This window comes from Phyllopteryx taeniolatus, chromosome 16 (assembly GCF_024500385.1).
Source record: "Phyllopteryx taeniolatus isolate TA_2022b chromosome 16, UOR_Ptae_1.2, whole genome shotgun sequence".
NCBI lineage: Eukaryota > Metazoa > Chordata > Actinopteri > Syngnathiformes > Syngnathidae > Phyllopteryx > Phyllopteryx taeniolatus.
In genome coordinates this window covers 15,668,803-15,682,193 of record NC_084517.1, presented here as the reverse complement: position 1 = coordinate 15,682,193, position 13,391 = coordinate 15,668,803, and the positions used below count along the sequence as shown (strand labels likewise).

Sequence of the window (13,391 nt, the reverse complement as noted above, 5' to 3'; positions counted from 1 at the left end):
CGTTGACTATGGGATGCCGTTTGGAAAGCGGCTCGCTCTGAAAATAACAGCAACATTTTGTCACATTTAGTCTCAAACAGTTTTTAAAAAACTGGTGTGAATTTTCGACACTCACTTTTCTGCCCATTTAGAACTATATTTGTCAACTAAATCCAAATATTAAATGTTGCACCTCAATCAAAAATTTTAATATTAAATTGAAATTGAAATAATAAATATAAATTTTAAATATATATCTAAATATAAATCTTAAATCTAAATGTTAATTCTAAATGTTAAATACATCAATTTTCTACCGCTTATCCGAGGTCGGGTCGTGGGGGCAGTAGCTTTCGCAGGGATGCCCAGACTTCCCTCTCCCCAGCTACTTCATCCAGCTCTTCCGGGGGGATCCCGAGTCGTTCCCAGGTCAGCCGAAAGACGTAGTCTCTCCAGCGTGTCCTGGGTCGTCCCCGGGGTCTCCTCCCGGTGGATCGTGCCCGGAACACCTCACCAGGGAGACGTCCGGGAGGCATCCAAATCAGATGCCCCAGCCACCTCATCTGGCTCCCCTCAATGTGGAGGAGCAGCGGCTCTACTCTGAGATCCTCCCGTACTCACCGAGCTTCTCACCCTATCTCTAAGGGAGAGCCCGGATACCCTGCAGAGGAAACTCATTTTGCCCGCTTGTATCCGGGATCTTGTTCTTTCGGTCACGACCCACAGCTCGTGACCATAGGTGAGGGTAGGAACATAGATCGACCGGTAAATCGAGAGCTTCGCCTTTCGGCTTAGCTCCTTCTTTACCACAACGGACCGATACTAAGTCCGCATCACTGCAAACGCTGCACCGATCCGCCTGTCGATCTCCTGTTCCATTCTTCCCTCACTCGTGAACAAGACCCCCAGATACTTTAACTCCTCCACTTGGGGCAGGATCTCATCCGCGACCTGGAGAGGCCAGGCCACCCTTTTCCGACTGAGGAGCATGGTCTCAGATTTGGAGGTGCTGATTTTCATCCCAGCTGCTTCACACTCGGCTGCGAACCGCTCCAGTGAGAGTTGGAGATCATGGCCTGATGAAGCCAACAGAACCACATCATTTGCAAAACGTACCCCCGCTACGCCTCGGCTGCACCTTGAAATTCTGACCATAAAAGTTATGAACAGAATCGGAGACAAAGGGCAGCCTTGGTGGAGTCCAACCCTCACCGGGAACAAGGCTGACTTACTGCCGGATATGCGGACCAAACTCTGGCTCCGGTCGTGCAGGGACCGAACAGCCCGTACTCTATGGCCCCTCCCACAGGTGGTGAGCCCATGGGAAGGGGGACCCACGTTACCCTTTCGGGCTGTGCCTGGCCGGGCCTCATGGGTGCAGGCCCGGGCACCAGGCGCTCGCCTTCGAGCCCCACCTCCAGGCCTGGCTCCAGAGGGGGACTCCGGTGACCCGCGTCCGGGCAAGGGAAAACTGAGTCTGTAGTTTGTCATCATCATAAGGGGTCTTTTAACCGTGCTTTGTCTGGTCCCTCACCTAGGACCTGTTTGTCATGGGTGACCCTGCCCGGGGCATAAAGCCACAGACAACTTAACTCCTAGGATCATTGGGACACACAAACCCCTCCACCACGATAAGGTGACAGCTCAAGGAGGGGTAAAAGTTAAATATATATGTAAATGACAAATCTAAATGTGAAATATATATCTCAATGTTAAAACTGCATCTAAATATGAAGTCCATTTCTAAATGTTAAATGTTAAATCTATCTGTAAATGTAGAATGTAAATGTTTAATATATAGCTAAATGTGTAATCTATATCTAAATGTTAAATCTAAATGTGAAAAGTTAAATCTGAATGTTAAATATATATCTAAATATAAATACTAAAGCTAAATGTTTCTGGTGCAACTAAACATTTAGCTAAAATGCAAATCTAACTGCCGACAGGCGGAAGTACCAAAATAATAGCTCAACGTCACTGTGCGTCTCTAGTTCCTCTCCAAAAAAGTAACATAAAAAAGGATCTTATCTGGGGAAATGGACTGTTGGACACAGATCATAGTTATAATAACTACATGAAATAACAAAACAGGTTTGGAGAAACTGTATTTGACGTGTAGTTTTAGTGTTTAGCCGTCACTTTTAAAATCGACTGGAGGATTTAGGACCCGGGAGAGCCTTGGCCGTCCACCTCCACCGGGTGGCAGGCGCACGCTTCTGTTAGCCAATATCCATGCTGCTCATTCTGCAAATATGTCCGGTCAAAGGGCGTTTTGGCAGCAATACACAATTTTCCATGGCGACGGCGACAGCAACGACCACAGGGCTGCCGCAGACCACCTCGGTCACTTTGTATTGCTGCCAAAACGGCTCTGCCGATGTTCTCTGCTGTTTGGAGATGATGTGGTTCTGTTGACTTCATCAAGCCGTGATCTCCAACTCTCACTGGAGCAGTTCGCAGCCGAGTGTGAAGCGGCTGGGATGAAAATCAGCACCTCCAAATCTGAGACCATGGTCCTCAGTCGGAAAAGGGGTGGCGTGCCCTCTCCAGGTCGGGGATGAGATCCTGCCCCAAGTGGAGGAGTTCAAGTATCTTGGGGTCTCGTTCACAAGTGAGGGAAGAATGGAACGGGAGATCGACAGGCGGATCGGTGCAGCGTCTGCAGTGATGCGGACTTTGTATCGGTCCGTTGTGGTGAAGAAGGAGCTAAGCCGAAAGGCGAAGCTCTCGATTTACCGGTCGATCTACGTTCCTACCCTCACCTATGGTCACGAGCTGTGGGTCGTGACCGAAAGAACGAGATCCCGGATACGAGCGGGCGAAATGTGTTTACCTCCGCAGGGTATCTCCCTTAGAGATAGGGTGAGAAGATCAGTCTTCCAGGAGGACGTCAGACTAGACCCGCTGCTCCTCCACATTGAGAGGAGCCAGATGAGGGAAGAGCTGGATGAAGTGGCTGGGGAGAGGGAAGCCTGGGCGTCCCTGCTAAAGCTACTGCCCCCGCGACCCAACCTCAGATAAGCGGTAGAAAATGAATGGATGGATGGATGAATATTAGGTGTGCACATTTGTGCAACCACATAACCTCAGTTGTTTTTTCTACTTTCCCTCTGGAAAACAAATTTTTAATTGAGCTGTAGCGGTTATAGGTCATATTAATGGTGGAAAAAAGTTTTGAAATTATGTGTCTGTGTCTCATTTTTTTTGACATCACAAAAACCTGACTTTTTATTTTCACTGTATTCGTGGCGAGTCGTCAAACTCTGCCCACACGCAATGGCCAAAACTCAAAATGTTTTGCAATTCAGTCATGCATCTGTCTATTATATAAGATTGGGTTTACAATACTGGTAATTTCTTTACCAGTTTTAAAATGTATCAATAAAATGTGTAATTTTCTCTGAACTTTGAAATGTTTTGTTTTGTTTTTAATTACTGATACACAGTTTACCAGTAAAAACAACAACAAAACAAATGCTTACAAATGCAAAATTGAACAATTCTTCAAAATAGATGCTTCAAGCTTTTTATTTCCACGCCCAGTTGAATTTTACTGTTAAACTAAACATAAAACAAAGAAATTTAAACATTGTGTATTTTTGAGTGTGTGCATGTATTTAAAACAACAAAATAATATTGCCTGAAGAATGGCCTGCTAGCTTAACGATCCCATATGCAATGCTAACATACCCCGCGAAGTAGCGACCACATATTTTTTTTATTATACATATTTTAAAGCTGTATGAACCTCCCCAGACGCTTAAGAATCTTCCCCACACGCTACCATACTCTTATAAACACTTTCTATACTCTTAAACACATTTTAAACTCTTAAAGATACAGTATTGCACGGTAGTTCTGTACACATCTGTATTTTATTCTGTTGGTGTGTGTGTTTATTTTACTACCCCAAAAACTACAGCGTACACAAACAAATCCTGTGATATGGCGAATTATGCGCAATATGAAAAAAAAAATCCACAATGCGCTGAATCCGCAATAGGTTAACCGCTATATAGCAAGGGAACACTGTACAAATTTTGAGGCGTGGGGGCTTGAACGGATTAGAGGCTTTTCCATTCACGTCAATGGGGGAACTATAATTTGAGATACGAACATTTTGAGTTAAGAGCGTGGTTGCGGAATGAATTCAACTCCTAAATCAAGGCACCACTTATTTCTCCTTATTATTATTTTTGCACCTTTCACTTTCCTTCCCTCCAGTTATTTGTAAGTGCATCGCGCACGGGCGGAGCATCCGGCCTGCGCATGGTGCTGAGTGAAGCGGGAAAACCTTGAGTGTGAGTGTTGTCGCACTCTAGCCTTCACTTGTGGAGTTCCTGTTATTTGCTTGGTGGGAGTTTCCCTGGGAAGGATGTGTGGCTTTACCCCCACTGCGCTCACCAAGAATGTCCGGCCTCCCTTCACAAAAGAGGACTACACGTCCCGACATGCTCTCCTCAAATGACCCCACCCTTACTTTTCCGCTCTATAATTAAGGGGCGGGGCTTGTAAATTCATCCAATAGCGTGTCGGCTGCTGTCGTCAATGGCAACAGAGGTTTTTAGGGAAGCGTGAGAGGGACAGCTGGGTGGGGAGTCATAGGTCCAGGCCCCGGCCAATCACGAGGCGGCCGCCCTTCCCGCTGCTCCCCTGTGATTGGCTGCTCTAACCCACTGCAGCGGGAAAGGGGGAGGGGGGAGGGGGGCAAAGAGCAAAGGGAAGGGACACACAGAAATGTGTGTGTGGACGACGGAAGAGAGCGGGAGTATTTTTTTTCCCCCGTGGCGACGATTCCCATCTGGAGACGAGATAAACCTTGGATAAAGCGTGGATCCCAGGAGAAGAGTTGTTGGGAATACCGCACGGGAAAGAAGAGGAAGAATCCCGGGAGTGTCGGGGGCCGCCATGGCCGGGATCGGGAGGAGGGAGAAGGCGCGCTGAAAATCATGGAGCAGGTGAGGATGCAAAGGGGAAAGGGAAGGAAGGGAAGGGATGGGTTCCCTCGCAACGCTTGGCATGACATCGCCGCTGGGCTCCAATTGCGTCCTCTGGCGTCGCTTACAGAGGGAACGCAACCTTTTAAACAAGTGTGTACTCGGCATCTTCTGGTTCCTCTATAGGGAACCACTTCCCTCCTTCACTTCTCATTGATGACCTCATCCTGCATCCCGCCCGGAAGCGGGGTGGCGTGGGGGGGACACGCCCTGGCACGGGACCTTCAGTTCATGCCGGTGGTCCCACTCTCCCGACTTGTTCAGGGTGCCCCGTAACCCTCACTTGAGTAGAAATGGTGTCATGCTGCCCTGTGTGTGTGTGTGCGTGTGTTACACGCAATATACTATCTGGTCAGTTAATAAGGTACACCTGCTCACTCTAATAAGAGCCAATAGAGGAGCCTTCAAAAACACAATGCTGCATGTTACTGTTCCGTGGAAAGCACGTGTGGCACAAATTTTGCTGGTCTTTTAGTTTTATCCGAAACAAACACAAATATATTATACAGTGGTGCCTTGAGCTACGAGTGACACGACTTATGAGCTTCTCAGGATACGAGCAATTTTATTTATTTTTTTTAGTTATTATTTGTTGCTTAGACTTGAGATATGAGTGCTCTATGTTGGCATGTAACTCAATTCAACTCACTTCACAATAAGCAGCAGTTTGCCAAATAGTGAGCACATTTTCAAAAAAGAGGCTTCAAGCTGTTTAATGCCGCTCCCAGTTGAAGTTTACTTTCAAACTTAACATAACATAAAGAGGATTGCACCTTGGGCAGTTAAAACAAACAAACAAATAATGTTGCCTTAAGAATGGCCCACTAGCTTGATGCTAAAATAATGGAAAACATCACTGACATGCCAAGGATTAGCATCGATAGTCATGATTTTATATGCAATGGCTATTTGAACACAAACAGTGGAGCAACACGCGTAGACAGATAATCTAACAATACTCACAGGCATATATACTTTATCCTCTATGAAATTTGACTTTTACTGACTGCAGTAGTAGTAATCCATCCATTTTCTGTACCGCTTATCCTCACTAGGATCGCGGAGGTGCTGGAGCCTATCCCAGCTATCTTCGGGCGAGAGGCGGGGTGCACCCTGAACTGGTCGCCAGCCAATCGCAGTGCAGTAGTAGTAAAAGTACTATTCTTCTTCATTTGTGGCTACATGAGTATATTATACTGCCTCTCGGTGGCCAAGGCGGCACAGCAAAAGAAGCAGCCCAATGAATTGAATTGCAGCATTAAATCATGATGCACAAACTGTTTAATTGTCTACCTTCTATTTAATTATGCCATTTCTCTCTCTTTTTTTAATACAGTACAATATTATAGAGTACTATTTTTCCTTATTAAAAACAAACGCATTGTTTTTTTGTGTGGGGGCGAGCATGGAACGGATGAATGGCATTTCCGTTCATTAAAATAAGGAAAGATATTTGAGGTACACATGTTTTGAGTTAAGAGCGTGGTCACAGAACGAATTAACTTGTATCTCAAGGCACTAAAGTACACTACTACATTTGTCAATGGATTTTTTTTTTTGTAGAATTTTTGTGATATTTTTTGCAGTCCAGTGGAACATGTCTTCCACATTTTTCCTTGTTTTTATTTTGATGCAAAACAAATGCACAACAAAAAATGTACTCACTTGATCTGTAAATGCATATTTTACAGATTTCTTTTGAAGATTTTTTTTGCTGTCCACTGTAAAGGACATTGCCAATATGTTGCTTTTTTTCATTTTTATGTGAAACATCTGTCAAGGCACTTTTTGTAGAATTTTTATTTTTTGATGTCCATTGGAAAATATGTTGCCAAACTATTACTTGTTTTTATTTTTAAGAAAAACACCCCACAAAAACATAAACAATATATCCATCACTTGACATTGTAAATATGTTTTTTTTTTTTTTTTTTAAATGATAGCGCCAATGCCACAAAATGTTGCTTGATGTGAATCTATCTGCTGAAGGAGTCAGGTGTTGCTTTCAGTGACAGTCTGAAATCGTAGCATTCCTCACTAACACAACTAATTGATCACGTCAAATGTTAAATTCTTCTACCTATCTATCCAAATGTGGATTTAAAATGTTTTTATTTCAATGCAGGTCTTGTTGTAGTTCGTGCAGGTGTACCTACTATTGTGTCCAATTGTTTCAAATGGCAACAATACAATAATGGTGTAGTTTACAGGACAATATAGTGCACAGGAAGCTAAACGCTATTTATAAGTTGCTGACCGCTGTCATTCGAGCACAGAATAGCGACGTCACAGCCGAATATGGTAATACCACTTCCTGTAGATCATGTGACTCAGGATTATTGTTGTTGTTTAGCAGCAAGGCCACTACATCTTTATCTTAGCCTTGTGTTTCTCCTCTGAGTGTGTGTCGGGGGGGTATTGAAGATGACACACTAGTATAAACACACTCAGTGACATGAGTGTAAACAGTAACATGGCAGAACTCCCACAGACTTACACAGAAACAAACCTTTGCTGGTTAGCTGAGCCAGCGCTATACTGTCGTAGCTTGATGTAAACATAACACGTCAAAATACTGTACGTGTCTACAAAATGACATTTTACATTTTAACACTAGTTTAACACCAGTTTAGCACTGGTTTTCACCAGTTTAGGGCCTGTTTAGCATCAGTTTAAAACTAGCCTTACGCTTGTTTGGAATTAGTCTAGTACAGTTTAGCACCAGTTTAGCACCTATTTTACACTGGTTTAACACTCCGTTAGCACAACATTGGCACCAGTTTATCAAGTTAAACATTATATTAATTTAAAACCAATCTAACACCAGTTTAATGCTAGTTTAACACTAGTTTAGCACCAGTTGAAAACCAATTTAACATTAGTGTCGCACTAGTTTGGTACCAGTTTAACATGAGTTTAGCACCAGTTCAACACTAGTGTAACACCAGTTTAGCATCAGTTTGACATCTATTCAGCAACAGTTTACCACCATGAAGACCAATTTGATATTAGTTTAGCACCAGTTTTACCCTCGTGTAACACTAGTTAACACCAGTTTAACACCAGTTTAGGACCAGATCAGCACCAACCTATCACTAGTCTAGCACCAGCTTTATACTAGTTTAGCACTAGTCAGCATTAATTTAACAAAGGTTTAGCACCAGGTTTTACAACACTGGAACAGACTATCTCCAAATCAGACCAAATCTGAGCTAGAGCAGCTAATTTTAATTTTCCCGTTGAAAGGAAGTGAGTAAGCGAACAGGACTGAAGCATCCGTGCTAACCTAGTTCCGAGGGTGGCGAGTGAGCTAAGGAGGGCGGCGGGCACAGAATTAGGGCCAGCGCCCTCTTTCTGCCACTTCCTTCTGGATTGGAGCCGGTGGGAAAAGGAGCACCCGCCAAGGGGATGATTGAAACATCAACATCACTTAGGGTCAGCACACTTTTTTCGGTCAATAGTCATTATGGTCGACCTGGAAGGGTTGACCACGTGTAGCAACAGAGAGCTTCTCTTGTATTTCATGGAGGAGAGGCATTTATTTTCATACAGTCGTGTAATATCATTTGAGAGGCAATGGTTAACCCTATTTTCACCACCAAGCAATAAAGTTAGCAATGCGTTAACACTAGTTGCGTTAACACCAGTTTAGGACTAGTTCAACACTAGTTTAGCTCCAATTTCTCACTAGTTTGAACCAGGTTAACACAAGATTAGCACCAGTTTAATAATATTTTAACACTAGTTTTGTTAAACACTTTAACACCAGGTTCGCAAGAGTTTCTCACTAGTTTAATACAAGTTTCTCTCTATTTTAACACTGGTTTGGTGGCAATTTTTTTGCATCAGATTAGCACAAGTTTCATACTGCTCCAACACCAGTTTAAACGCTAGTGTAGCAACGGTTTCTCACTAGTTAGGCACCAGTTTAGCACCAGATTAACACCAGTTTAGTACTAGTTTAACACTAGTTTGGCACCGGTTTAGCACAACATTAGAACCCGTTTAACAGTAGTTGAACAGTAATTTAGCTCTCGTTTCTCACTGTTTTGCCACTGATTTAGCACCAGTTTAGCACTAGTTTAACGCTAGTTTAGTTCCAGTTTCTCACTAGTTTGCCACTGGTTTAGCAGCAGATTAGCACTTGTTGAGCACCAGGTTCAACAGAAATTTCTTGCTAGTTTAACACTAGTTTGACAGCAGATTACCACAAGTTTTATACTAGGTTAACACTAGTTTAACACTAGTTTAGCACCAGTTTCTCCCATGTCTAAGATTAGTTTCGCACCAGTTTCTCACTCGTGTAACACTAGTTTGGCACTAGTTTAGCAGCCGATTAGCACCAGATTAATACTGGTGTAGCAGCAGTTTCTCACTAGTTTGGCACCAGTTTAGCGCCATATTAGCACCACTTTGGTACTAGTTTAATACTAGTTTAGCACCAGTTTAACACTAGGTTAGCAGCAGTTTCTCAACAGTTTGACATAAGTTTCTCACTATAACACTAGTTTGCTACCATTTTAACAAACATACTAACAGGAGGGTTAAAATCAGCACTACAAGATTATGAGACAAGTACTTTACCTGCTGTCTCACTACCACTGTAGGACTAAAATGCATGCACACTGTAGTGTTTCACATAGCAGGATAGCTCGAGAGTGAACATCTGCAGTGGAGATGTTCCTAATGAGTTGCAAATGTCCGAGTCAGTGAGACGGAATGTGAACAAGTGTGCGAGAGAGCAGGATAAAGGAGAATGAGTGCGTTTGTGCGCCTTATGGTGGAACAGGTGGTCATCTGACCCCCCTCCCCACCAACACAAGACACCCCCCCCCCCCCCCCCCCTTCAACGCCCCATATCAATTCCCAAGCCTCTCATCTTTGGATTTGTTGGAATGTCTTCTTGCTTTGTTCACAGCAATAAGAATTTCAGCAGCTTTAGATGTGAACAAAAGTATTGGGACACCCCCCACTCACTTCCTGTCCGACTATTGTTGAAAATACAGAGGTAAGAGCGAGCTTCGACTATGCCGCTTTTATTGTTTTTAAATTACTACTTTACAATATACAGTAGTGTTTTTTTTATCGTTATTAGAAACATGGGGACTGGAATGGATTAATGGCATTTCAATTGATTTTAATGGGGAAAATGTATTTGTTATACTATACTGTAATGCGCGGGTGTGTGATGCGTGCTTAGCGTGTGAAGTGCAGTGCAGCATCCGTGTTCTTAGCATGGAGGCAAAGGCCAATGCGGTGGATGCCTGGAGGCGCGCACAATGGGCAGATTGTCCCGTGACGGAAAAGTAGGACACCCATCTCTCCAGGAAGTAAACAGCTCCTGGTTCACTTCAGCCTGGGACCACTACTACTTTGTATCTCACCATAGTGTATGTATGTGTGCGTGTGCGTGCGTGTGTGTAAGTGCATTTGCCCCAAAAAAAATGTAGCACGTTGCAAGCAGCTACTGTTCCTTTTTTTTTTATTTTTTTTTTATTGCATTTGCGCGGGTGTGCTGGAGCCTATCCCAGCTACCTTCGGGCGCGAGGCAGGGTACACCCTGAACTGGTCGCTAGCCAATCGCAGGGCACATATAAACAAACAACCATTTGCGCAGGCATTCACACCTATGGGCAATTTAGAGTCTTCAATCAACCTAGCATGCATGTTTTTGGGATGTGGGAGGAAATCGGAGTGCCTGGAGAAAATTCACCCAGACACGGGGAGAACATGCAAACTCCACACGGTGCGGCTGGGATTTGAACCCCGGTCCTCAGAACTGTGAGGCAGATGTGTTAACCAGCAGTCCACCGTGCCGCCGCATTTTATTTTTATTTAATATTTATAATTGTATTTAATAACTACGCTCTGTAGGTATTTATATTTATATATTAGTATTTCTTTCTTATGTTTTTTATTTAATCATCATCATTAGAATTTTTATGTAAATTAGTTTTTTGTTATTGATTTTATTTCTATAAATTAATAGTTCCAGTTAGAGATATTTTTTATTTAAAATTTTACTTAACTATAGTTTAGCTTGTTTTAAATTGTATTGAATTTGTTGACTTTATTACATTTAATTGTCATTATTTTTTTTATCTATTTCTTCTCTCGGTTGTTTACTTTTTTTAGTTTGTATTTTACTTTTTATTTTTATTATTTATTTTGTTATTTCCTTATTGCATTTATAAATTTATGTACAGTAATATTTTTATTTTTGTTGTATTATCTTTTTTGTTTCATCTTTATCCTTCATCAGTTTTATTTTATTCACACACACACACTCACACACATAAATATACACTATATATACGTTTCTATTTATATTTTAATGATTTAATTAAATTTTTTATTATTATGATCTTATTTTGACTCTTCATCGGTTTAATCAATCACTTCAGCCTGGGACCACTACTACTTTGTATCTCACCATAGTGTATGTTTATAGTAGGTTTATAGTTACATATTTTTATGGTTTTATATAATATTATCATTATCACACTAATTTTTATATTATTAAAGCATATGTTTTGATTGTTACTGATATTATTTCGATAAGTGAGAGGAATCTATTTTCTTTTTTTTTTTTTTTTTTTTTGTGTACCTTTTTTTTTAGTTTGTATTTTTGGTTGTCTCTTTCTCGTCTCCGTCTTGCCCATTTTCTTATTTATTAGGGGAAAATATGACTATGATGTATATTTATTTGAGTCATCTGTTGTACTTCATTATCTTTTTAAGTATTCTAACATCCACTAGTTGAGGAACACATTTTGCATCCCTATCTTCTCACCCTTATCTTTGCTTTAGTTGCTCTACATTGCGCCCTCGTGTGGCCAATATTGGCACTGCGCCCAAATGTGTCTACAGTGGGGGATGATGTCTTTCATGACAAACAGTCGAGACGTAGGAACACCTCTGCAATGAGCTGGAAGTGAGCAGTTGTTGTGCCCTTTTTGTATTTTTCTGCTTCATTCTGACTAGTTTTTTTATTGCACGGAAATAACTTTTCTTATTTAAGAGTGTAACGTGCAGCTAGTACACAAACTGTATGTGCAAGTGAGTGGACTGTGCTACGAGTGAGATGGAGCTGTGCTGCATTTAAAAACAAGTACTAAGTACCACCGTTGTGATCAAAATTAAACTACAGTAGCGTAGTATCCCAAATTATTCATCAAAAACGAGACAAAGGTTTTATTCCCTATGAACAGAATCAGTGACAAAGGGCATCCTTGGCGGAATCCAACTCTCACTGGAAACGAATCCGACTTACTGCCGGCAATGCGGACCAAAATCTGACACCGGTTGTACGGGCACCGAACAGCCCTTACCTAGGGGTCCGGCACCCCATACTCCTGGATCACTCTCCACAGGCCTTCAACAAGTCCACAAAGCACACAAAAGAATAAAACAAATGATTAAACAACACAGGGCAGAGGTAGTTAGAGTAGGGCGATACTGCACAGGAAGTCTTGCAAAATGAACTCCCACACACTGATATTTTCAGACTTTTTCCAGGTGTATTCTTCCAGATGGGGCGCGCCTGCATCTACTTTCCAGTAAGCATCGTCCATTATGTCTGAGAGGTCGCCCGATGAAAATATTGTCGGCGATAAAGAGACAAACCGCTTCCTTGAAAGTGACTGGGACAAACGCTTTCATTGTCCCATTGCCGCAGGAAGTGACGGGACAGAGTGGACAGGAAGTGGAGCTGTGAAAGGTGCGGTGGTGACGGCGCTCTGAAGTGGCAGGAAAGTGGCGGCGTTGCTACTGGAAGGATGACTAAGCCACTGGGTTTATTTTCATTCTCAGAAGAAAGGGGAAGTTTTCGGGGGATTTGTGTGTGTGTAGCAACAGATCCCATTTATAGGAACCTCAGAATAACCTGGAATGTCACTCACTTAATGGTTCTTCTTTCAAGTGAGTTAATCGCTGTAACCCGCAACGAACATAGAGTTAAACAATCCATTATTAAGTGTAATAAAGGCAATGTCCCTGTAAAGTGAAAATGAATGTCTTGTAAAGGTGACACACCACAGAGAAGAGTTGTTAACAACCCTGCCAAATTTGATTGATTTAAAAAGAAAATAATAAAAAATCGGCACGTATCTAAGATGAGGCTTCAAAATCGCAAAGAATCAGGCCGTTCTTTTCGCTTGCATGTAAAAATGTGGGTGTGTCCGCTGTTGCGGGGCATTTTTAAAATTGCGACAACGACGCGCTCTAAAGAGGGCATATCAGCTCAAGCCCCATATGCTGGCTGTCAAGTCTGACTGCCGTACCCCCCCCCCCCCCCCCCCCTCCGCCTTCTCTGTAGCATGCGCGCACTCATGTCCGCCGACGAGGCGCTCGAAAGCGGCTATGCCAGCAGACTATCCGAAGGGAAGGTGCATTTTGGAGGTGTATTCATAG

General features: G+C 42.6%; 1 protein-coding gene across 1 annotated transcript in view; it reads left to right on the top strand.

Moving 5' to 3' along the window:
• The first annotated feature begins 4,703 nt into the window (after nucleotides 1–4,703).
• The window catches only part of LOC133465605 (rho GTPase-activating protein 23-like), a 64,589-nt gene continuing 55,901 nt past the window's right edge, over nucleotides 4,704–13,391 (top strand). The window contains exon 1 of the mRNA XM_061748586.1: nucleotides 4,704–4,940. Coding sequence (XP_061604570.1) covers nucleotides 4,932–4,940 — 9 coding nt within the window. The 5' untranslated portion in view covers nucleotides 4,704–4,931. The remainder of the gene's footprint in view (nucleotides 4,941–13,391) is intronic.